This window comes from Microtus pennsylvanicus, chromosome 4, assembly GCF_037038515.1.
Source record: "Microtus pennsylvanicus isolate mMicPen1 chromosome 4, mMicPen1.hap1, whole genome shotgun sequence".
Taxonomy (NCBI): domain Eukaryota; kingdom Metazoa; phylum Chordata; class Mammalia; order Rodentia; family Cricetidae; genus Microtus; species Microtus pennsylvanicus.
The window spans coordinates 7,290,803-7,315,971 of NC_134582.1; the positions used below are offsets into that span (position 1 = coordinate 7,290,803).

General features: G+C 47.5%; 1 protein-coding gene across 11 annotated transcripts in view; it reads left to right on the forward strand.

Moving 5' to 3' along the window:
• Window positions 1-21,023, forward strand: part of Atp9b (ATPase phospholipid transporting 9B (putative)) — a 204,468-nt gene extending 183,445 nt beyond the window's left edge. For 2 of the 11 annotated variants that reach the window (XM_075968158.1, XM_075968166.1), the window contains 10 exons: window positions 2,256-2,400; window positions 2,625-2,689; window positions 3,649-3,825; window positions 3,999-4,063; window positions 6,689-6,797; window positions 16,079-16,136; window positions 16,868-17,071; window positions 18,328-18,421; window positions 18,507-18,539; window positions 19,138-19,432. In XM_075968158.1, the coding sequence (XP_075824273.1) occupies window positions 2,256-2,400; window positions 2,625-2,689; window positions 3,649-3,825; window positions 3,999-4,063; window positions 6,689-6,797; window positions 16,079-16,136; window positions 16,868-17,071; window positions 18,328-18,421; window positions 18,507-18,539; window positions 19,138-19,285 (1,098 nt within the window). In that variant the 3' untranslated portion in view covers window positions 19,286-19,432. Of the gene's footprint in view, window positions 1-2,255; window positions 2,401-2,624; window positions 2,690-3,648; window positions 3,826-3,998; window positions 4,064-6,688; window positions 6,798-16,078; window positions 16,137-16,867; window positions 17,072-18,327; window positions 18,422-18,506; window positions 18,540-19,137; window positions 20,313-20,878 lie in introns of those variants that run through there. The other 9 variants (XM_075968168.1, XM_075968163.1, XM_075968159.1 and 6 more) reach the window with 8 other exon arrangements.
• The last annotated feature ends 4,146 nt before the right edge of the window (window positions 21,024-25,169 follow it).

Here is a 25,169-nt window from a genome sequence, read left to right on the forward strand (position 1 = left end):
AAGACTGACCTCTGTGATTGAGTGTGTTTGTCTGTCTTCCCAGGGCATTCAGCCAGGATTTCCTGAATAACACATACTCCTCAGCAGCCCAGCCAGCCTCTCCTGTCATGGCAGTTTTTGGGTTTTGTTTTGTTTCATTTTGTTTTTCCTCTGTAACATCAAGACTGCTGAATGCTCAGTCCTAAGGACATGTGCTGGCCATGTCTGACTGACCCTCTGCCCCTCCTGTTTAGAAGCTGCTTGAGTTCAGCAGGTCAAGGCCCTGTCCTGGTTTTTGGTTCCATGCTCATTGTTAATGGCATAATCCTCCAGTGGTCATGACATACTTTACTCTCCATTGTCTAGACCAGTGTTTCCGTGTGTGTGTGTGTGTGTGTGTGTGTGTGTGTGTGTGTGTGTGTGTTCCATAGCTACCTGGGTAGAAGTGGTGGGCCCACCAGTCAACCTCTGGCATTCTCAGGGCACTTCAGAGTGCCTAAGTGGACTGCAGGAAAAACTCAGGTGGGAAATAGAGGCCATTGGGCCAGTTGTTATTTGTACTTAACTATATGTGTGGTTTTCACCTTCATACTCCTCCTGTTCTCCCTGCTTCTAGTCCTCCTGCCCTAACACACTTAGGTTTATGAGCCTCATATTGTGGAATCACACTACATTGGTGTGTTTCCAAGAGCCAGACTGCAGTTCTCTTAAGGTTCAGTAATGTCTGTTTATCACTGCTGTAATAAGGGATTTGGTCAGTCCTTGCTGACAATTCACAGCAATTGTGACTTTGGTTGTATCAATGTTATCATGAGATGTTATTCATTTGCTTTAATATGTTCCAGATAGTCTTTTCTGTCTATAAACATAGAGAACTATTCTCTTACATCCTGATAAGTAACAAAACATCTTGTAAGTAGCTAACTAAACCATACCTCTTCCATGAGATTAAAGGTTATATAATGAGAACTCTAAACCAAAAGAAAAAGAAGACATAAATGAAGATAGTTGTAGTGTGTGAAACCAAGTGCCTGGTGGCTCCCAAGGCGGCCTTGACACGGCCTCAGGCGTCTTCCTTGACACGGCCTCAGGCGTCTTCCTTGACATGGCCTCAGGCGTCTTCCTTGACACGGCCTCAGGCGTCTCCCTTGACATGGCCTCAGGCGTCTTCCTTGACATGGCCTCAGGCGTCTCCCTTGACATGGCCTCAGGCGTCTCCCTTGACATGGCCTCAGGCGTCTTCCTTGACATGGCCTCAGGCGTCTCCCTTGACATGGCCTCAGGCGTCTTCCTTGACATGGCCTCAGGCATCTTCCTTGACATGGCCTCAGGCGTCTTCCTTGACACGGCCTCAGGCGTCTTCCTTGACATGGCCTCAGGCGTCTTCCTTGACACGGCCTCAGGCGTCTTCCTTGACACGGCCTCAGGCGTCTTCCTTGACACGGCCTCAGGCGTCTTCCTTGACATGGCCTCAGGCGTCTTCCTTGACATGGCCTCAGGCGTCTTCCTTGACATGGCCTCAGGCGTCTTCCTTGACATGGCCTCAGGCGTCTTCCTCCCCTGAACAGAGTGCGGACAACACAGCAGCCCCGGGTTCTTCTCGGACATACAGATAGAAGGAGGTTGACAAGAATCCTGGCTACAATTGGAAAGGAAGTTACCACAGCTCCTGCAGGGTGTACACCTGCCACCCTCTGTGCAGCTGGCTGTTAGGTCTCTGGTCTTTTGAGAGATAAGAGCCCTCCTTTTGTTGGTGACCATCTGGGCCAGACGACCTGAAGACCTGCTCTTCCAGTCCCTGTCCTTCATGATGGGAAAAACCATAGAGAGCCTGGAGAGGGGGTAGACAGTGCTGTGAGATGTGTGGTTTCTCATGGGTCAGACCAAGATCCCCTGAGCCACATGCCTGGGAACCAAAATAGGAATATAGTCTGGGGGAAGATGTTTGGAACTGGCTCCAGAGAATGACACACATGTTTTGGACATATTAGCCCGGCAACTCTTCAGAATGTTCTATGATCTCTGACCTTTGCCTCTGCCTGAGACACTCTCCTCCCACAGTACAGTACCTTCAGGAGATCTTGTACTCTTCCTAACTAGGGGTCTGGCCACCCCTTGCCTATCTCTGTACCTTGCCCTCCTACAACAAAAGGTGGTTTGGAGGGCATAGTCACAAACCCAAAAATGCAAGTATACTTACTTGAGGAAGTCTAAGGCTTCCCCACAAGTCTACTTACCTGCTGCTTGAGCCCAGTAGTCACAGCACTGTCTCCCAGGTCTGCCTGAGGTACTACGAGCATGAACTTGTGGAGCTGGCCTGCCAGTGCCCTGCTGTGGTCTGCTGCCGCTGTTCACCCACCCAGAAGGCGCACATCGTGACCCTATTGCGTCAGCATACCAGAAAGCGCACCTGTGCCATTGGTGAGCGCACCACTTTCAGTCATGCCTTGGGTGGGTGGTGGGATAGTGTGCCACCTTCCTATCAACAGTGAAATGTGACAACCACCTTTTCAACATTTACAGGCAAAATTGTGTTGTCTCTAAAACTGACTTCATCTACATTATATTTATACTACCAGTAGTATCAAAACAAACATATAATGGAAAGATGATTTATTTAAACTTCAACTCTTGGTGCTTCCCAGGTGATGGAGGAAATGATGTGAGCATGATCCAGGCAGCTGACTGTGGGATTGGGATTGAAGGGAAGGTAGGTGTGTGCTTTCATCACACATACAGCACATGTGCTCCCTCATCAGCTGACCTGTTCGGGCCAGCCCCATCCCAGGAGAGAGGTCAGCAGTCGGTCCGTCCTTTTGGTCTTCAGGCCCAGCCATAGATTGTTGGTAAACACAGGAAACTAGCATCCTTCACCATCCTTCTTATGCTTGGAGTGTCCTTAGGACTCTCAGGTCCTCTATGCCCATGAGCCCAGTCCAGTGTCACTGATTCCTTTCAACACCTTCATTGGGTCTTGCCCAGCACCTCAGCTCCTCCCCCTGCTCCACATGGTCCATTCTGTGCAGGTAACCCTTCTTCTTGCCAACTCAGCCAGGGTTGAGGTTTGAGTTTGTGGCAAGCTTGACTGCTCCCTGTGTAGTCACCCAAATATAAACACACAGCAAGAACTAGAAAATTTGCACAACTTGATTTTGTCTTTTTCTCTTTTCGGGGGGAGGGGAATTGGTTTCTCGAGACACGGTTTCTCTGTAGCTTTAGAGCCTGCCCTGGAACTGATTCTGTAGACCAGACTGGCCTCAAACACACAAAGATCCTCCTGCCTCTGCCTCCCAAGTGCTGAGTGGGATTAAAGGCGTGTACTGCCACTGCCCAGCTGATTTTGGCTTTTTCTTTGGCTGCTCTGTTCTATTCTCCTTTGTGGTAGTTTTGAAAAAACAGAGGTAGGTTGCTTTTACAAATGTGACGAACAGAGGTTTGGAGAATTGTCTTGGAGAGGCCTGGGACCATGTGATGAGGTAGGGCATCCCCGTAGCCAGTGGTACCCCTTCCCATCTTACTGTCTGTGTTGCTGATAGAGCAGCAGCTGATACCTGTGCTGATGCACAGGTTCTAGTGCGGGCTCCTCTGCCCTGCCCCGGGTGCTCTTTAACCCAGATGAGCTCTAAAACTCAGCTCTGTGTGCAGTTCTTAGTATGTGCTGTTTCTCAGAGGCTCCTTGTGGTTCTTCAGGAGGGGAAGCAGGCTTCACTGGCAGCAGACTTCTCCATCACACAGTTCAGACACATCGGCAGGCTGCTCATGGTGCACGGGCGGAACAGCTACAAGAGGTCTGCAGCACTCGGCCAGTTTGTCATGCACCGGGGCCTCATCATCTCCACCATGCAGGTAGCAAGCCTCTGCCAGCATGCCACAGCAGGCAGGGCCTTCTCTGTGCCGTTGTCGTGGGAGGTGATCACAGTATCTGTTATGTGTCATTGCATTCTAATGAGACCCCTGTGTAGATGTGGTGTGAATGTGACCACAGCAGCCGTGCCTAACTTACGATATCTTCTCTTAAGGCCGTGTTCTCCTCAGTTTTCTACTTTGCATCCGTCCCGCTATACCAGGGATTCCTCATGGTCGGGTAAGTGAGTCAGATGCTCTTGGTGCTGTTCATCTTCATGGATGTGAGAACTTTTTTATTTGCTATTTGGAGAAAGACATGCGAGTGATCCTCAGGGTGTTCTGAGTAATTGCTACATATAAGCAGTTAAGATGACTGACTGCCATAAAATCTTATGTTGAGTTTGAGGAAATTTGAAAAACACCTGGACACTTGAGCTTTTTAAGACTCTGCAAAGTTTCTCACTAGATTTTGTTTTCTTGGGGAAGCCATAATTTGTGTCAGCAACCATGGCAGATCTGAGGTTTTATAAAAGGGCCCCATAGCATAATGAGAGGGGCAGAACCAAGGGGCGGGTACATGCCAGCACTGCCATCAGCAGGGGTTGAAGCAGGCAGGCCACAGCTGCAGGCCTCCTAAGCCTGCCCCGTCCCAGTGAGGATATAACTGTACCATGAAGGGAACAGGACCAGCCACTAGCCAGGAATCGAGGCCTAGAAAGCATGGGGTGTCTTCTTAGCTTTGGGAGAGAATAACTAGTTACTAGTCTGTCCCTAACAGCAACAAAACTGCCTTTACAGCAAGTGCTTCAGAGGTGGGGTGTGCCTGAAAAGAAGACTCCGAGTAAACAAACGTTTCTGCCATCCTCTCCTCAGTTGTTACACCTAGAGATCATACACAGAAGTGTGGCTGTTAGTACCCACAGATAAAAGCTGTCCCCTTCACTTTCTGTCTCTGCCCATCAAGGCTCGTCACTCACCTCAAATCAGGGCTTCATCCTATAACCAGAAAGCACTTGGAAAGGACAATTTGTAGCTGTGACCTTGTTGTCGCCCCAGGAAGTGGCTGTCCTCCTGACATCCCTGTTTGGCCTGTGAGGACAGCGAGAAACAGGAGATTCAGGATCGTGCTGGCTCAGACTGGAAAGGATTGGCTTGGATGCCCTCCTCCACAACACCATATACCAGCACCTTTCTCCACAGTGCTCAGCTGCCCTCCTGGCTGGTAGAGGGCAGACAAAGCAAGTTCTCTTACGAGTTGATATGAGTACGTTCTAAGTGCACAGGACAGCTCCCAGAACTCCTAATAACTTAAGCTAGAATCGGGGGTTTAGGTCTTTGTTAAATGTCAGGTCCTGTGAGTCACCGTCCTCTGTCAGTATCTGCTCTCTGCGGCGAATGCAGTGTCCTCTCTAGACTTTCCTTCTTACACCTCACTACATCATCAAAGCAGGTGTGCCTGTGGCTTTGCCACCACAGCAGCATGTCTTTCCCACAGTACAGCTGCCCTCTGTCAAGACTCTCAGTATCCTGTTGGGCCCACCCGGAGTCCATGATGGTGTCTAATGGATAAGTCCTTAGCGTAACTGTAAAGCGCCTGCATACTAGTGCTGACGAGGAGTGTGGGTCTCTGGGAAGCCAGTGTGTTTCTGACCACATTGTGATATCATGAAGAAAAGGAAGGCCTCCCATCTCAGAACCAGACGTGTTTACTGCCTCTCACCATCACTTGGCTGTGGCTTTGGGAAATGTGCATAATCCCCTGAGCCTGTTTGACCCAATAGGAAGTTATAGTGAGGAGCTCAAGTGGTACTACTGTACAGACAGGCTGCTTGTAAGTGCCCGGCACAGAGCGCAGCACGTCATAGGCAAGTCATTAAATAGGCCTCTGCTCTGTGACTAGAACCAGACCAAAGAGTGACAGTCTGTACAAAAATTGGACAAGCTGAGCATAGTGGTACATGTGTATAAACAATCCCAGAACTTATGAGGACCATTTTGGGTCTGTAGTGAGTTCCATTCCAGCCTTAGCTACAGAGTAAGGCCCTATGTTAGGAAGAGGGCAGTGGATGTTTTTACCAGTTTTATTTGTGATAAGCCCAAATTGGAAATAACCAAGATATATTTACACAAATGAACAACTGGTTCAATGAGTGTGGCTTATCCATCATGAGGTATTACTCAATTGTAAGGAAGGCACTGTGCACAACCGTAGATCTCCAGGGCACAGAGTCTGGAAAGCCGTCCCTAAACTTGCCTTCTGCCTATGAGATCACAGTAGCCCTCACATGACAGAATGGTTTAAGTACAGGCCTGAGGGCTAAGTGTAGTTGACAAGACATGAGCATGCCAGTGGGCTGGGTGTTGTAGTCAGGTCTGCCATCGGGTACTGTGGAGATATTGAGATGTCTCTGTATTAGGTGGATGCATGTGGGTCTGCAAGGATCATTCAAAGTTTAATAAGGAGACTAGACCTGTGGTCCAACACTGTGTAATCCTAGCTCTCAGGAGGCTGAGGCAGGAGGATCCCAAGTTCAAGGCCCGCCGTGGCTTCCTAGGAAGTTTCAGTCTTTCCTTGGCTGTGAGAACCCTGTCTCAAAAAATAAGTTTAATAAGAAAACTCTTACATTAAATGGATGCCTCTCTCTGTAAGAGTCTGTGATTTATATGACAACCCTGTGCTGGGCTCTGGAACCAGACTCAGGAAGAATCTAAATTGATGCCACCTTGGGGGTTTAGGTTTGTTTTTATAAGATTGTGTTTTCTGGGTTTTAAGACTGACCTACCTCTGAGTCTAGGAACGTTGTCACAGTTTTGTCGCAGACATTCACCAGGCTAACTCTATGTGGTCTTCTTGCTTTTCTAGGTATGCAACTATCTACACTATGTTCCCAGTGTTCTCCTTAGTGTTGGACCAAGATGTGAAGCCAGAAATGGCAATTCTCTACCCAGAGCTATACAAGGACCTCACCAAGGTAAGACCCCAGTGCCAGTCTCACCCAGTGAGGACACATCAGGGCTGGCCTTTGTGCATTCCAGCAAAATAGAGACGGCCTCTGTCCTGGATAGCGTAAGAAATGTATGGCATGTAGCAAGCATTAGAAAACATTTTGAAGTTTCGTTTTTAGAAAACAATTTTCAACTCTCTGTAATAGTCATGTGATGTTGCACATAAGAGGTTAGTGAGTGTTCTGAACCATTTGTGAGCTTTTGTAAATTTAGCAAAGTCATCCAAACCTGTGCCTTGAGTCTTACAAAGGACCTTCTCTAGGTGTGGCTCAGCCTGCCTAGCACTGTCCCCATGTGAGAGGCTGGCCTCCTTTGCTCCGTGCAGAATGCAGCCCTCTCCAGCTGCAGATCCCTAGAGTCCGTGACTCAGGGTCTCTAGTTGTGAGTTTCAGAATTGCACCTTGAAAGCGGTTCATGCATGTCTCTGTCCTGGAGACACACGCTGTTCTGTGGAGACAGTGCAGTGTGGTCTGACCTGCAAAGACTAAAGCTGCCACCATGAAGAGGCCCCACTCAGCTGGGAACAGCGCTCCTAAGAATAAACTGTTCCTAAAGAGGCTTGAAGTTGGCCGTGTATTACATCGAAGCATATTTTTAAAGATAAAAACCAAGAAGACAAGAATAGAGGAATAGCTGAGCCCTGCACATACAAATTCTTAAATATTCAGGATTTTCTACATGGCTAGCTTTTCCTAAACCAGAAAACAACTCCAATTTAAGGCAGTATCCATATGATATAGTGAAGAAGGAAATAGATTGGGTGTTCAAAGAATTAGTTGCTGGTCCAACTGACCATTCAGATTAGGATGTAGCCTAGCTAACTGCTAACTAATGGACTAGACTGTAGTTCAGCTGACTGCCAGCCAACTCACTAGACTGTAGTCCAGCTGACTGCCAACCAACTCCCTAGACTGTAATCTAGTTGATAGCTAACTAACAGACTAGACTATATGTAGTTCAGCTGACTGATTACTAACAGACTAGACTAGTTCAGCTGACCATCACCTCACCAGATAGGTGTTAGATAAAGTCGCCTTACTTTAGAGGTTTAATGGTATTATTATTATAATTACTAAATTTATAAAACTTAAAGCCTCTTAAGTTTTAAGCTCTTAAAAGAGCTCTAAAGTATCCATATAATTCTGTTTTCAGGTTAAATAAATCTTCATCTTTATAGCATAAAATAACATAAACATCAACTATTGTCATGATGATAATGTAGTTGTAGCTACCAGAAGAGATTTCCCAAATTTTTACATATTACAACCATAAAAGGAACACTCTGAATCTAAAATTCTAAAATGAGACTAGGATCAGAATATGGCCGTAGGAACAAAAACTGTAGGAATTTATTGCAAATGGTTAGTTTTAGTAGCTCGTTCATTTGCTTATCTCCAGATATTCTGCAAATGTTTGATTAACAAAAGAAAAGCAGAAACCAGCTCTTGATACAACTTTAGACATCCCACCCCCTAACCCCACCCTTCTTACATCTAGACAGTCTGCGTCCCTTAGAATTGGACACTGTAGCATGTTGCTCAGCTATGACACTCGCTAGGACACTGTAGATTGTGTTGCTCAGCTATGACACTCGCTAGGACACTGTAGATTGTGTTGCTCAGCTATGACACTCGCTAGGACACTGTAGGTCATGTTGCTCAGCTATGACACTCGCTAGGACACTGTAGATTGTGTTGCTCAGCTATGACACTCGCTAGGACACTGTAGATTGTGTTGCTCAGCTATGACACTCGCTAGGACACTGTAGATTGTGTTGCTCAGCTATGACACTCGCTAGGACACTGTAGATTGTGTTGCTCGGCTATGACACTCGCTAGGACACTGTAGATTGTGTTGCTCGGCTATGACACTCACTAGGACACTGTAGATTGTGTTGCTCAGCTATGACACTCGCTAGGACACTGTAGATTGTGTTGCTCGGCTATGACACTCACTAGGACACTGTAGATTGTGTTGCTCAGCTATGACACTCGCTAGGACACTGTAGATTGTGTTGCTCGGCTATGGCACTCGCTAGGACACTGTAGATTGTGTTGCTCGGCTATGGCACTCTCTGGCAGGTTTAGGATTCTCAATAGCAACAGTGAAGTAATGGGAAAGCACAGTCTTCCATGGGCATTAGAGGAAACATGGCTTTTACCACTTGTAGCAATTTAGTCCTTGTATCATTACAGGCACCTAAATTATCTAGTAACAAAACTATGGATAAGGTCACAAGTGTCTCAGTAGCTCATTGTCTCTATGTATGCATCATTAGTTCTCACCATATAAACTCAAGGAGTTTCTTGGGTTACATTTCATCCGGGTAAAGTCTCCATTTTTGTAAAGAATTTAGAATGTCTCAACATGCCAGAATGATGCCTGCATTATTTTAACAATTCAGCTTCCCATTTTCTCTAAGTTCTCTTTTCCTGTGATCCAGAAAGCTGTAGTTTTTATCTTTGTAGTATCTAGTAATTACACATCTGGTATACTTCAAATCCTTCAAAAACAAACTCATAGTAATTGGATTAAGTTGAACTGTCTTGTCTTAATTGGAAGAACCATTTTGAAGCTTTTCATTTCTTCTGAACACTTTGGCAAGACACCCACATGACAGCTCTTTCCATCCTTTAATAATCATGGAACCAGAGATGGGACACCATGTGCCCATGTAAGAGGCACCTACTATAATTGAAGGACATGCTTCTGATGAGCCTACATTTTAGCAGCAGGAAAAGAAAAGAAAAAACCTATTTTGTGGTAAATGCCAGGGTGGTAGCAGAGGACAGCCGCTTGAAATAAGCATTTCTAGCAGTTGCCCACTGCTGATTTATCCAGATATTTTCAGTTGCTTATCCAAAGTCAAAGCAACCAAAGGAGGTACTGTCTTCTTTGCAACAAATACCTGCGACTTAGTCACCCTTCTGTTGTTATGAATAGACACCATGACCAAGGCAACTTATTAAAGACAGCATTTAATTGGGGGCTTGCTTAGAGTTTAGAGGGACAGTCCATGACCAGCATGGCAGGGAGCATGGCAGCAAGTGAGCAGACCTGGCGCTGGAACAGTAGCTGAGAGCACACACATGATCCTCAAGTAAGAGGCAGAGAGTGAGAGTCTGGGCCTGGCATGGGCTTTTTAAACCTCAAAGCCCACCCCAGGTGGCAGATTTTTTTCCCCCAACAAGGCCACATCTCTTAACTGTTCACAAAACTGGTCCACTAACTAGGGACCAAGCATTCAAATTAGAATCTTTGGGCCTATTCTCTTTCAAACCAGCACACACTGTTTTCTATTAGTCAAGGGTATAAACAGTGCATGCATTCCAGATCCACTGTACTGTTCTAATCAGATCTGCTAACTGTGGGCCTAAACATTTGTTGGTCTGTTTCTCAGCCTAAACCGTACCTGCCCCTTCTTATATGTCACCAGGTGTGGTTTAGGCCTTGGCGATAGAGATGGCAATAGTATCTGTTCACTAAATGGTTGTTGAATGAATGAGAGAGTAAAGCAGTCAACCACATGAAGGGACACCAGTTTCCTTTCCATACAGAAAAAAATGTATTTATAACTGAACTATTTCTTGTTCCTTTAAAATCCAGTTTATGCTCTGAACTGTTAAGCATTGCTTCTCTTGAGGTCACTCAATCTCCACAGGAAATTGATGTGCCCAAGGCCTCCCTAGCCCTGCAAGTTCCTCCATGTCCTGGGTGGACACACTCTTAGAGAGCTAGAAGTGAGTGTGAGAACAGGCTACAGAGGTGATTCCGCCAGCTGAGACAGCCCATACTTGAGGTGTCTCTGCTTGGCTGTGAGTTTGGCTCACGAGTCACAGTTTTACATCATTGATTAATGGCAGAAATAATTGTTTTTTAAACATTTGTAAGTAATTACAAATGGCCTTTCATAAGAACCCTGCAGCTGTCTACCATTTCTTCTTTCCTGTAGAATATTCTCAAAATGATTCTATCTTTTAAAAATGTGTATATATGTCCTTGTTTAATTTTTAAAGTAATGCTAAATAAAATCAAAAGTTAAAGGCACAGAATTTTACAAAGAAAAAAATTTTTGATTTCTTTTTTAGGTGCCATAATTATGTTGAAATTTCAAAAAAAGATAAAAATATGTGATTTCTAATATACTAACAATAGTTAGACCAAAAATTAATATCATTTTATTAATATAAACAGAGCACTTAAATATTACTGATAAAGTATGCAAAACACATGCATTGGAACTATGACACACCTCTGAAAGATTTTTAAGATGGAAAGGGGTGTGCTAAAGCAGCATAATCCACAACTTCATTCTAAGGCCTATACACCCACAAATAACTGTGCCTGTCACCCAGACCATCACAGAAAGCTAAAGTAGTCAAAAATCACAGATCATGGAGAGCCCACCCCCAGCAGACACATCTAAACACTGCTCCTGCACCTAAGGTTCAGGGACATCTCAGAAGAGAAAATGGAAAGATCATAAGGACCTGAAGACCAGGAAGTCGGCTATGAGATTGTCTTGTAGAAATGACAAGGAAGCAACACCCATGCTAGCTCAACAATATGACTGCTTAAACAAGACCTGAGCAATGACAGTACCAAATAAGGGGAAAGCCGTGCAGCCCCACCCCTAGAGTAAGAGCTGCGGGCCACTAACGGATGCTGGGAGAGGGAGAATTCGTCTCTCCTTCTAAAATTGGTTATCCATTACAAGATGATTAGCTCTGCAATCATAACCAAGCCACCCAAATGGACTCAGCAGTTTGTATCTATATATTTATACACACATATTCATATGCAGTATACACACACACATTCAAAGAAAAAGGCCATCCATTTGAGAGGAAGTAAGGGAGTTTGGAAGGGGGAAAGGAAAGGGGGAAGTGATGTAATTAGAGTTTTGTTTAAAAATAGACTTAAAAAAAAAAGAAATGCCAAAGTTCCATGTACTTTGAACTCCTGTGTCTCATCTTAAGCTGGTGAGGATGTGCATCAACAGGAAGTGTGTGCTAGCTTTGTCATAGTCGCCAAGAGCTAGAAGCAGCCAGCTGTTCCTGGAGCAGGGAGTAGGTAAGCATTCCAGTGACTACAGGATAGCTGTGATGATACTCCTGTGTGGTGGAGTGTTAGTGACTACAGGATAGCTGTGATGATGATGCTGTGTCGTGGAGTGTTGTGCAGAAGAAGGGAAAGCAGGTCACTCATACAGTATGAATCACAGGTGGATATGAACAGTGTTTTGCCAAGCAAAACTCAACTCTGCATTGCTTTGCTTCCTTTCCTAAAATCTGGAGAGGACAGAACCAGAGGGCAAGAGCAGATCAGTGGTTGACAAAACTTTGTGGGGTGGGATGATCTCAGGGGGTTTGTGTCTGCCACTGTGTTATGGATACCTCACTATGCTGGTCAGCCCCTCCAGATGTGTACACAGCAGAACAGATATTGGAATGATGGGATCTAGGTAGTAGCAGAAAAATCTCCATCAGATCACACCAGAAAGGCCAGAAATAGGAAGGACTGTACAAGCCCCAGTCCCTGTGTGTAAATGTACTTCTAACAGGAGACTCTTGTGTGTCCTTAGTGTGCAGGAAACACGTGTGAATGAGTGGCTAATGAGAAGAGCCTTCTAAACAGATAAGACACAGGAGTTCAGGGCAGGCTTGGTCATCAGCGTCTGTTGGGACCGGTTTTGTTGCAGATGAACAGAAAGACACATTGCAGAGTGCGAATGTGTATGAGTATGGCTTAGCCCTCATGTTGACCTGGAGCCAGTCACTGTGAGCACATCTGGGGCCATACTCTAGTCAAAGAATCCACAGTGGTTTTCAGCCAGTGGAGTTGGGCCCTATCGGAAGAGTAGATTCCAGGTTATGCACAGAGAATGGAAGCCAAGCTGAAGCACCGTGTGGCACCAGACACCTGCTGAAGTCAGTGAGGATGATGGTGTTGAACTAACGTGGGGCTCAGCCAGAAAGAGTTCCCTCCAGGAGACAAGAAGCACAGCAATCTTACTAGGGCCACATTAACGTAAAAGGGGAAATTCCTCCTTAAGGAAGAGTTCCTGTACTAATGTGAAGGACGCCAGGAACCACTAGGAGCCCCAAGGGTGCTAACGACTAAGTGAAACAACTATATGGGGCATTTCTTGGGCTGAACGTATATTCCCAAGAAGGTTTGGGAATACCTACAGCAGCAGTTTAACAGTGGAACCCCAGGAGATATCACCTCTAAAAACTGAACAGGGGTACAGTCTTGGATGCCCAAGTTGGACGTCAGTAGTTTTCCATTAACGTCCCTGGGTATAATTAAGAACATTTGCTGTCAGAGACATCCATGTCCTGGTCTCACTGCCACCTCACCATCATTCCACTATTTGTCAAGGATCCGGGTCTTCCAAAGATACCAGCCAAGTGCAAGCGAGAGAGTCTTTTAAAAAAAAAAATGAGATAGCCTTGCTGTACTAGTCCAGCCAGTGCTACACAGCAAGGCTGTCTCAATAATAATAATAATAATAATAATAATATAAGGGTTCCTTGCTGATTTAGGACCAGTGGTTGCTGGGTGGCTGTGGGCAAAGCAAGCCCCTGGCCAGGCTGGAGAGTCGGTGGCAACTGTCCTCTGCTGCCACCGCTCCTGTGGGGATACAGAGCAGTTGTTCCTCACTCTGCCAGCCCTGACCTGGCCTAGATGCAGACTGACCAAGAGCAGTCGGCCACATATCAGATTGCACAGTCTGCTTTCGGGTCTTACATGTTCAAAAATATTACCAGTTAGCTAACAGGTCTTTCTGTGACATCACCATGTGTATCAGACAAACTGTGATTTGTTCTTCAGTTTCTATTCTATTTTCTTTTATTTTTTTAGTTGCCTCTATGATATTTATACTATAGACCCTGCCTCCTCATTTCAACCTTGGGAATATAAGAGGAGCAGTCGTTTTGTTGTTTCTGATAGGAAATAAAGTCATGTATAATCATATGTGCACATCAGTTGCACACCTGTAACCTGCATGGTTACAGCATGATTCCAGTCCACTTGTATGTCATAAACACATGTCACTAAGCTACACATGCATTCTATACCCAGTGACATTTTGTGCTTTCATTTTCATGATTTTACTCATCTTGGGGTTAATTAACCCTTTTGTAAAATTCTTTTTTTTATTACATTTTTGGTTCATCTACATTTAAAGTGTGTAATGTTTAATTAGAGAAATATCAATGGTAATACCAATTGAATATGCTATCATTCACAGTTCCCTTGACCTGAGATGCATGCCATTAACTGCATTTCAAAGAGGATAAAACAGGAGGTGTGTGCTGGGCAAGGCTGACTCTGGACGTCTGTGTCTACCACATGGACAGAGTCCCTGTTGGGTGGCCTGGTCTTTGGTGCTTGAGTGAGCGATTGAGCCTGTCAGTTAGAGGAGCAGGAAGAGCAGCCTTCTAAGCAGCCTGCAGTCCATAGGACTGAGCTGCTTCAGTGGCTGATAGATTTGTGCCACAGAGTGGGATTCTTTCTCCCACGGATCTGTTTAGAAGCATCCACATCAGGAAACACGAGCCTTATGCACATTTCCTCTGATTACTTATTGATGGTTTTATACCCATTTTATTAGTCCAGACTTACTAATCTGTGGCCTCTGTAGTCAGTAGTCGTCATACATGCCCTGATATGTTTGCAGCCTTAACAAGACACATGGCACAAAGTCCTCATTAACTTCCAACATCTAAATTGATCATTTTCTCTCAGTCTCCATGCATTTCAGAAAATCTGGCTATTGAGTACATCTCTTTACTTATACAAAACATTAAAGTTAAATTTCCTTTTAAATTCCTGAAGTAAAATTAGTCACATGCTTAATTACAGATGAGTTTTATGACCAGAGACCAAACATGCTGACAAGAGAAGTGCCCTTGGAAATTAGGTGCTAGAGAAACCTGCTAAAGTTCTCTGCTTTTGAAAATCAGTATTAACTTTAATCAAGTACGGTAGAGTTGATTTCTTCTTAGGTCATCTGTAGTGAGGATTGGGGCTCAGTCAGCATCTTCCCTGATAGACACTTGTAACCAAGGAACTGCTTAAATGGAAGTGTAGCTATTGTTTGCAGTTACAGTATAACTGGAATTAGAGTATACACATGTACCTGCATGCATGTGTGCTCACCACATCTGTGCAGGTGCCCGCAGAGGCCCGCGTGTGTTCATGTCCTCTGGAACTGGAGCTCCAGGTGCTCTGCACTGCCTTGTGCTGGAGGGGCACTGCGCTTCCTTAACTACCAAGCTGTCTCTTCAGCCCTGCGGCAACACATCTTTCTACTTTGACCACTAGAAGTTCCCACCATGCTCCAGTCCATTGCGGTTCTAGGCTGTGGTGTGTTATTGCTGTCCTGCATCCCTGGAGTGTCCACCTTTCCTTGTACGCACTTATACCCACATCTCCTACAAGAACCCTCTCCTAGGGAGTGGAGATGGGGGAAAAGGGTGTATTAATGCAGAACACTGGAATCTGAGTCAGTGACATCACAGGATGCCAGAGGCATGCAAGAAGGAGCTGAAGGACCTGTGCACCTGTCTCCACATAGAGGCTCACGGTCATCCTACTCTGGCATATGTCACCTGATGGGCATAGCACTGAGTCCTTGACAGTCCTTCCTTGTATTGGAATATCTTAAGCTGTGAGATTCAGTGCAGGGGACTAGGCAGCATCTCTTGTCTCTGGACCATGCTGGGAGCCTGTGCTTAGTCTGAATGGTAAGGCAGAGTATACAGGAAACCATCTCATCTGTCTGTGCTGGACTTACAGTGTGGAAGGTTTTCATGAAAGGATTACCAAATCAGAAATTCTTACTCCAGTTGGGACAAGTCATAACTGAAATGCCTTCACTGTTTCTACTTTGGGGTGGGAGAGTCCAGAGAAAACTGAGAAGTAAATAATTATTTCTAAAAAGTAACAAAGTAGAGGGAAAATATTTTTATTACAGTCTTTATCTATTAGTTCAGTTAAAGGTTTGTCTGTAGATACCAGCTTCTGGGTTACTAGGAATCCAAGGACATGGCTGTGGCTTAAGAATTCCACACATGAAAAAAGGCATATAAAACTCCAACCAACCATGATGCCCACCCAGGCTGAGGCCCCCTTTGTCAGGCTTAGGACAGCATATAGGTGGGCCCCTGCCCTTGGGACTATATAGTCAGGCACGCTACTCTGCTCTCCTAACTAACCGTTCCACTGTCCACCCTAGGGCCGGTCCCTTTCCTTCAAGACCTTCCTCATTTGGGTTTTGATCAGCATTTACCAAGGTAAGATGGCTCCTGATTTCACCAGACCAGAGAGAGAGTGTGTGTGTTAGCAATACTGTGTTCTGTTTTTGCCTGCAAATTAAATTTCAATGGTTTAAATTTCTTCAGCAGTCAAGTTTGTTTCTCTTGTAAATTGGTATTCCAGCGTGGGGATGTGTGCATTGATATTCTGGGGAGAGCTTTTGATTTTGGTTTGATTTTGAAGGTTTTGAATTTTAGAGATAAGGTCTCTTGTAGCCCATGGTGGGTTCAGGCAAACTCATTATGTAGCTGAGACTGGTCTTGAACTCCTGATCCTTCTATTTGCACCTTCTAAGTGCTGGGATTACAGTTGTCTATCACCGTGCCCAGTTTGTGTGATGCTAAGGGTCAAACCCATGTCCCCTTTATACAAAGCAGGTACTCTACCTACTTAGCTGCATTCACAAGCCCCAGACTGGTACTTTTTAACTATTGTATGTCAGCCAATCAGAAAACTCTGTAAGTACTTTTTATATTGTGCTACACAGTGGCTGTCTCTGAGAGATGTATTGTCCTCTGCTAGAGTTCCCGGGAAGGAAGGATTGTCCTAGCATCATTAGCTGCCTGATCAGAGAGCTCATGTAAGACATACTGTGAAGTTGGCTTCCGGCAGATCTGCAAGACTGGCCTGTCCATCCTCACCAGCAGTGGCTGTGCTCCTGGTCCCTGTTGCATGTGTGTAAGCCAACCATTCCTGTGCTCCCTTCCAGGTGGCATCCTCATGTACGGGGCACTGGTGCTCTTTGAGGCAGAGTTCGTCCATGTTGTGGCCATCTCCTTCACGGCACTGATCCTGACTGAGCTGCTCATGGTGGCTCTGACCATCAGGACATGGCACTGGCTCATGGTTGTGGCCGAGTTTCTCAGTCTGGGCTGCTATGTCGCCTCACTTGCTTTTTTAAATGAGTATTTTGGTAAGTGCTTGGAGCTTTGATTCATTATCTGTGACTAATTAACCTTTTGTTGTTATCTCTTCAACAGCTTATATTATAGACAAGTCCCAAAGCAGAAAGTTTCACAACACAGAAGTTTGTTTTTATGGAAAGATAAAAATCATGTAGTGATTTATAAAATTAAGACCTTCGCAGTCCTGTGTATGTTTGCTTGCAATCATTTTCCCTAAAAGAACTGTGCTATTGATGTTTTCATGGTGGAAGCTGATGAGCGCTTCAAGGCAGCCACTTTTGGAGAGGAGGTCTAGGTGGGGGAACCACATGAGTTCTACTTCCTTCTGCTGTCTGCAGAAGTCATAGCAGCCCAGCAGGCAGCCAGGCTCCTCACCATGTGACTAGGGGTCTTCACCAGCACCTCCCTGAGTTGGAGTCCAGGGCCTGTTGCTTCTAACACATTCTTTGTGCTAGCCCCAGCCCCAGCTCACAGTGACTTACTAGGTGACCTTGGGACTATGGGGCTACCCTGAGCCCTGTGCTCTCAGAAAAGAGACCCTAAGTGAAATGCACTGTCTCCTGAGGAGCCGCCCGTCTGGGTCTACACTCGTGTGCCCTCAACATTCCCAGTAGCTCCCATGTCCGCTAGCACTGCTCCGCCCTCACTTGGCCCACTCCACTCTGCTCTGCTAGGTTTCATCACTCTTCCTCCCCAGCCAGAGGCTGAGAATGGCAGACGCCAGGTCACCTCAGCATGGTCATTGTACCTAATGACACCACGTCTGATTCTTTCCCAAGATCTATAAAATCACGGCCGAAGGAAAAGATACTCCTTGTGCATCTGTCAGTGTGGGGCTGCACTGCTCCTGGAGTATAGAAAGGCCCAGCTTCCCAGACTTCAGAGAGTGCTTCCTGCTCCAAAAAGAAAAGCTCCAGACTTCAGAAAGGAGTTCTCCACACCCATGACAGTGGCAACAGCTGCCTTCATGAGCAGTTGTCCATACAAGTTATTCACCCACCTGAATAACAAAGCCCTCTAGGTGGTAGATCAGAGCCACAGTGGTGAGTTCACTCACTGTAGGCCGTCAGTCTTTAGAGCAGGCGGAGTGACGCAGGTGGGAATGTAATCAGCCTCAAGTCCACATTGCACGTGACGTATAAGAAAGGGCTTTCAAATGAGACCATCAGGTGTGGCAGGGTTCTAGCACAGATCCAGGGGGCATCTGGGCATTTGCTTCCATATTGCAGTGATGTAATTGTTATATTGCCATTCTGCTTAAAAGATTATGTGGCAACAGGCAATGAAATGCAAGTTGAAACTCCCAGCACAAGTGCATTTCCTGCTAACATTCTACTGCTTTTTAATGCATTTCTCCGGTAAGTAGCGAACTAACCACTGAAAACACCTGAGCCTCTTTCCGTCTTCCTTCATCTGCTTTATCCATGTTTTCTCTCGGCACAGGTATAGGCAGAGTATCTTTTGGCGCTTTCTTAGGTAGGTAAAGTTATTATTCCCTTCCAGAGTACAGACTTTTAGCAAAAAAGCGTTGGTTTGGCACTCCAGGCTAATTCTTGAAAGCCAGTTTTCCTCTGACTTAGCACTCCTCACCCACTGAGCCCTCGCGAACCCTCCCTGAGCGGCACAGTGTGCTCCTTGCTGTAGGTGCCAGCTAGAGACTGGGCGCTGAGCTCCAGGCCCAGCGTGAGTCTGTTACTCCAGTGAGCGGACCCTCTTATCCCGGCTTTGACAGCAGTTTGTGGACTCCTCAGCACAAGTGAGGCTTTCCCACCTGTCTTGCCATGAGGACTTTGGTGGCCTTGTTAACCACAAGCGAGCTATGTCCTCTGTAAATCATGCTGAAAGTGCCGTCTGCCCTGTTAGCCAGCTCCAGGCCTTCCCAGTGCCAGGATGTGCTTGCTCCCTATGCAGAGAGAAGCACGAGTTGGACAGGTGCACAGTAAGGACAGTCAAGGTCAAGGCAGACCTGTGGGCATGGCCCCGGTGGAGCCCATGGCTCTGGGGATCCTGAGGGGCTCAGTCTGGGCTGGGAGCTCCTGTAGCGGCTCTCAATATCTCTCTCTCCTCCCGACAGATGTTGCCTTCATCACAACCGTGACCTTCTTGTGGAAAGTGTCAGCCATCACTGTGGTCAGCTGCCTTCCACTCTACGTGCTCAAGTACTTGAAGAGGAAGCTGTCCCCTCCCAGCTACTCCAAGCTGTCCTCCTGAATATGACATGAGGCCAGGTAGAAACACTCCTGCGCTGGGCAGCGTGAGGGACTGGCCCTGCTGGTGGGCTTGAGGGCTGAGTTCCCCCGGCTCTCCTCCCGGTGTCTGTACTGTAGCAGCGTGAACAGCTACTGAAAGGAAGTGATTGCTTCAGCACGGCTGGGCAGGGTTTAGTTCCTGAGCACCGAAAGCTAATTTCTGCAGTGTCCCAGCACGCAGCTCCTTCCTTTGATGGTGTACTGTAGAAAGCCATTGCTGCTCAGACTGGAGGTGACATGGCTGCACATGCCACCGCGCCACAGCAGACAGTGGACCTGCTCGTCCACCCTGACACTGGCACACTCCTCTTCAGACGCAGTTTTGCTTTTCACTGGACACCACACACATAACAAGCCCAAGTGGCCAAGCAGTGACACTTCTGGTATCCTAATTCCGTTGCAGCTATGAATGTAAACCGTTCCTCGAGGCACTGCTGTTAGCCGATACGTTTTTATACCATGAAACCATATTCAAAGCCGTTTACGTAGAACTCAGCTGTCCTGTGCAACTCACAGCACCACAATGCTTTGCTTCCTGAGTAGGGGTTCCTAGACGACATGGCTTTACCTCAGCACTCTGAGCTTGTGATGGCAGATCCTCTGTCGAAGGCTGCACTGAGGGCTGGTGGGAGTTCCCTAGGGGCATGCTGGGCTCAGTTCGCCCCATGCATTGTGTGCGTGCAGCTCTGCACTGTGCAGTGTGTGTCTGCCACACACACAGTGGGCCTTGTGACCTCAGCTCTCCCCACTGTGCGGCAGGCTGTGGGAGTCTCCTTTGCACTAGTTTTTTGTACGTGCCTGTGCTCTTCAGCTTGACTTCCCTCACATGTAGGCCCTAAGACCCTGAATTCCTTGGGGGAGGACAAGCTGCGTGAGCAGAACACTGCGGATGTCCCCCTCACAGGCTGTGGGTCTGTGCAGGACCTGCCCCAGGCTTCTGTGAGCGCTGCTTTTCAGAGAGAAACTCTGTGGCGTAAATAAAGCTTCATTTGTCCCTATAGTGCCTTTTGACTTGACCGCCTTTGTTACTAGTAAGGAACCTTCTGGGTATTTAAGTATTCCTACAGAACTGCCATCAGGAAAAGCTGTTTCTGACATTCCCCACAAGGTGTCACTGTTTGTTGTCAGTTCACAGGCTGTTTCTCCTCTCTGTTGAAAGAGGGAGTCCATAGGCCACTGACCAACCTATCTGACTGGACTTCACTGATGCAGCGGGAATTAAGGGTGTTGGATTCACAGCAATGCCAAGGGGCCACGAGGCGAGGGCAGGCACATTGCTTAGGTCAGGGTGTGAACTGACTGCAGATCACTCACTGTGCATGCTGTTTTGAAATAGAGCTCACACGGGAAGCTAGACCAGAAGGCGGTAAAGAGTTGCAGGCAGCCTCAGAGAATAGCACTGTGAGTCTCTGGGGCTCAGCAGCTTCCGCACAGCAATGGGATACAGAGAAGGAGAAGTAGTTGGGCTTTGTATCTTCAGAGGCTGAGATGCACGCAGTCCTCTCTGTGGGAAGACTGTGGGAAGCCTATTGCTCCTCCATGAAGTGAACATAATCTCCCCCTCAGGGTGCCGCTGTCCGGGTCAGATGAGACGACGGCTGGAGGAAGCCCTGAGCAGATGCCTGGCACACAGTGACTCAGAAGGCTGTGTAGCATTGCTCCTTGGCTGGACTGAAGAAAATGACTGCTTAATAAAGGATTGTTTGACCTGATCTAGCTCAGGCCTACAAAGTAGCTCTTCAAGTGTCAGGGAAAGAGGCACCTTGAGGAGCAGCGCTGTGAGTTTCTGCTGGCTTCTAAGACAACCTCGCTGAGTGTAGTTTTAAATTCTGGAGCTATGTCGGCCCCAGAAGTTCTCCTGGACATTCTTGCCTGCTGATGAGCACTGTCTAGCCCTCACAGGACTTCTGCAGGCCTGCTCTTCTGCCTTGTGCAAAGAAAGGGCTCTGGTCTCCACCTCCCTCCCCATTGGAAGCTCTAAGGCAGGAAACTTTCACAAGTTCCTCCAGTACACAAAGGCATGTGACAGACATGGTCTTGCTCGTTACACAGGAAAGTGTAGATGTAAGGGAGCTAGCAGGACAGATAGCAAGTGGAGAGACTCCCTGGAAAGACGGAGTTGAGCCAAGACCAGAAAAGATCCATTCACTCCAAGAAGGAAACAGCTCTGGGATCAGAGGAGCAGATGGAGCCGAGTGTAAGGGTGGCTCGGAAAGGACAGTGGGGCGGGCATGGTGGGCGAACAGGGAGAATGAGCAACTGGACAGTGGGCAACTGAATAGATAAATAGGCTGGCGTATAGATAGCAGGTGGGTGGATGGATTGATGGATGGCCGGGCGCTCCAGCAAGTGAATAAATGAGTAAGCATATAGACAGGTGGACAGATGAATGGATGGACAGACGGGCATAGATGGGTGGGTGGCTGGGTGAGCTTTGATGACCACGTAACATTTCAGCCTAGGACCACCAGGCTTTTCCTTCTGGCCTCACTGTGTTCCCACAGAACCATGACATTGTTAAAACGGCCCCAGGCTCCTTCCCGTGGTGCTCAGAGTAGCCAAGAGGCCAAGTGCTGCTCCACCTCCGAGGGAGGCCGGCCTGAGGCCTCGTCCTCATGGACAGCATCCTGGTATGATGAGTATACCAGAGGCCTTCGTCAAAAGACAGGTGATCCAGCTGGGCAAAAAGCAAAACTAGCAACATTCTGTACTGAGACAAGAGTGGGCTGAAAGCAGACGGACGGGGCAGCTGCGTGTGCTACCAGGAGGTATCAGGAAGCCAGTGGCCATGGACAAAGAGAACACTTGGTGGAAATTGCGCTAAGGTGAAGTGGAAACGTGAAAGAACGCTCTGGTCTCGGCAGGCCAGTTGCCCTCCTCAGTAGAGCTGGTTTCTTTAGTTTTTAAAGGTTTTTGTCTCTGTGTACATACAGGGTGGGTGGTGCATGCACTTGTGTGCAGGTATGCCCACCCATGCACACATGGAGGCCCGAGGGGGATATCAGGAGGCCTGTTCCATTACTCACTGCCTTATTCCCTTGAGACCAGGTCTCTCACTTAGCCTGGGGCTAGGTTGGTAGCCAGCATGTCCCAGGATCCTCCCATCTGCCTCACGGTGCTGGGGTTACAGGTGCAAACAACCACACCTAGATATGTAAGTAGGTGTTAGGGTCTTGAACTAAGCTCTTGCTTACATAGCACGTGCTGTTGCCGCTAACGCATCTCCCCACCTCTGTGACTGGCATCTTTACCTCTGTTGGTAGTAGCAAATCTGGAAGGAGAGAGAAATCAAGGTGGTGATGTCAGGCCATCACACTAGCTGGGTGCCCAGCCCGTTGCAGAAAACACAGCAGAGTGGCCGTGTGCTGACTCAGTAACGGCCCCAAAGAAGCTCAAAGCCAGAATCAAGTAGACATGCTTGACACGTGCCTGTAATTCCAACATGTGGAAGACTGAGGCAGGAGGATTATAAACTCAAAGGCATAACAAGGCCCTTTTTCACAAATCCAGAATCAAATGGCCTACTTCTAAAGAAGGTGGAAGGGGATGGTTAGAGAAATTCTACATTGCTTTCAATGAAGTGAAAATGTCAGGATTTGAGAGATGCAGTTAAAGCCATGCTTGAGGGACTTACAGGTTTAAATGCTTACATGAGAAGGGGAAGTCTAAAATCAAGGCTTCATTTTGGGGAATCTAGGGAAAACAGCAAAGTGCACTTAAACAGAAAGAAAAAAAATGATGAATGTCAGCAAAGAAAGGTTCACACTAAAGGCAGTAATCTCGAAAGCCAGCTCTGAAGATGAGCTGAGCTCCATCTATCTGCCCCACGTGCTAAGGAGAAGAGACCAGATTCCCACACTTGGGTTCGGTCGATGAGACTGCAGCACACTCATGTGAAAACATGCCTGAGAACATGAGGAAACTGAGCAGTCAGCCCATGGTCTGCTGGAGCAGAAACTCACCAGGGAGTGTTAGACCAAAGCTGCGCTCTTGAAGTGGACAGGAGGCAGGGAGACACAGCAAGGGACCAGGATTGCCGTGTCCCCTTCCTTCTGGGCACACCCTAGTGGCCCCATCTCTGACTGAGCCTCACAGTTCCCTCAGCACTGTCTCCTGGAAACCACACATGAGCCTTTGGAGGGACACTAGTGGCATTCTTGGGGCTTGCAAGGTGGGGCTCCCAACATCCTGTGGCAGGCAGTAGCAGCTCTGTACCCCACCATTTCTGGTTCTTACTGTACATGGTAGACAATGGCAGGGTTCTTCCCCACAAATTAAAGTTTCCTATGAATCTATATTCAAAATAAAAAGTTTTAAAAGCAGCAAAGATCTGCTGAGGACTGAGAAATCTTCTGCTGAGTGGTCGTCTGGTCAGTGGTCAGACCCTGGCCCGAGCGTAGGAAGTGAGCTCAGTCCTGGGCTGTAGCCCTGCAGAGCCCTTTAGTTTGTCTGGAAGGAAAGCCAGTTGGTAAGACCAGTCGGCTGTGAGCAGACATGAGAGTGGCAGAGATGCATAGCTTGCAGACAGCTCCCTTGTGGGCCAGTCCCTGTGAGCCAGCCCAGACGGGAAGAACCTGTGGGCCAGGGGTCCTATGTCTTAGGAAATGCCTGCCTGCCAAAGCATCCAGCCTTGTGTTGCCAAGGAACAGGACTCCCCAGGATGGCAGAGGGCGCAGTGGGCACCAGGAGGGAAGCCTGCCAGTCTCAGAGCTGTCCTGCAGAATGTTCCTGGACCCCACGAGGACTTTGTCCTTGGCACCCTCTTTCCCACCACATTTGGAGTCTGGCACCTCCTGCCACTGGCACCCTTGAGGGTAGAACTGGCCTTGCAAGCCTTCACGCGTCAGGAAAACAGCATGGCACCGCAGGCCTGCTCGGAGTGTGCAGTGTCAATAATTAAGGGTTGCAGAAACTGAGGCACAGAAGAGTTCAAGGGGTTTCTCAGAGTGAGGGGACCAGACCTTGCACACAAGAGTGGTACACACGTGGACCTGGCTGTGCCTAGTGCACTGCTTCTCAAGCCACGGGTCCCCATCCATGTAGGCCCTAAATCACCCTTGCTAGTACATGCAGGCCCATATAGAGACCTGAAGGGATGGGAGGGAAAGAGCTGGACATAGACAAGCACCTTTGTCCTCCCTGCTGGATCTGCACCCCACAGCCCTCAAGTATTCCCAACCAGGGCCTCCGCGGGATCTAGTCAGTTCTGGCCTCTCCACCCTTCTCATGCAAGACTGACTGCCCTCCACATTCCTAAATCAAAACTGCCTGGCTATGAACACAACTACACAATCATGCCAAGCCCTGCATTCTCCCTTCGTCTCCTTGTAAGTGTCCACAGGACTTGGCAGAAGGCCCAATAGGACATGATCTGTTCAGCTTTGGGCATTGGTCAGTGACTTGATCGAGTGGGATGTTTGTCTGGGAAGGATCCTAGAGGGAAAACTCCAGCTCTAGGTTCCAGTCAGGCACAGGCACCAACCTGTGTCATCGCATGGTGCCTTTTAGCAGTACGTAGACGCCAGGTTATAGAATGCCTTCTCCCACCGCTGTGCCTCCCACAGTCTGCATTGGCACAGTCAAGTATAGGTGTAATTCCAGATCATCCCAGGAGGGGGCAATAGAACCCAAGAAACGGTGCTTCCGCATTGCTCTGGCTGTCCAGACTTTGGTGGGGTTAAGTCAGCTAATGGACAGAATGAGCACTTCCTCTGTGCAGCATCTGCATGGGGTCCTGGGTTGTTCTGATGGGAACGTGCTGCTCACAGACACTTGCGTGTAGATGGTATCTGGTTTTGCCTGAGTGGGAAGCCTATTTCCCTCTGCAGTGAAGCCCCAAGTGCCTGGTTCTTGTGGG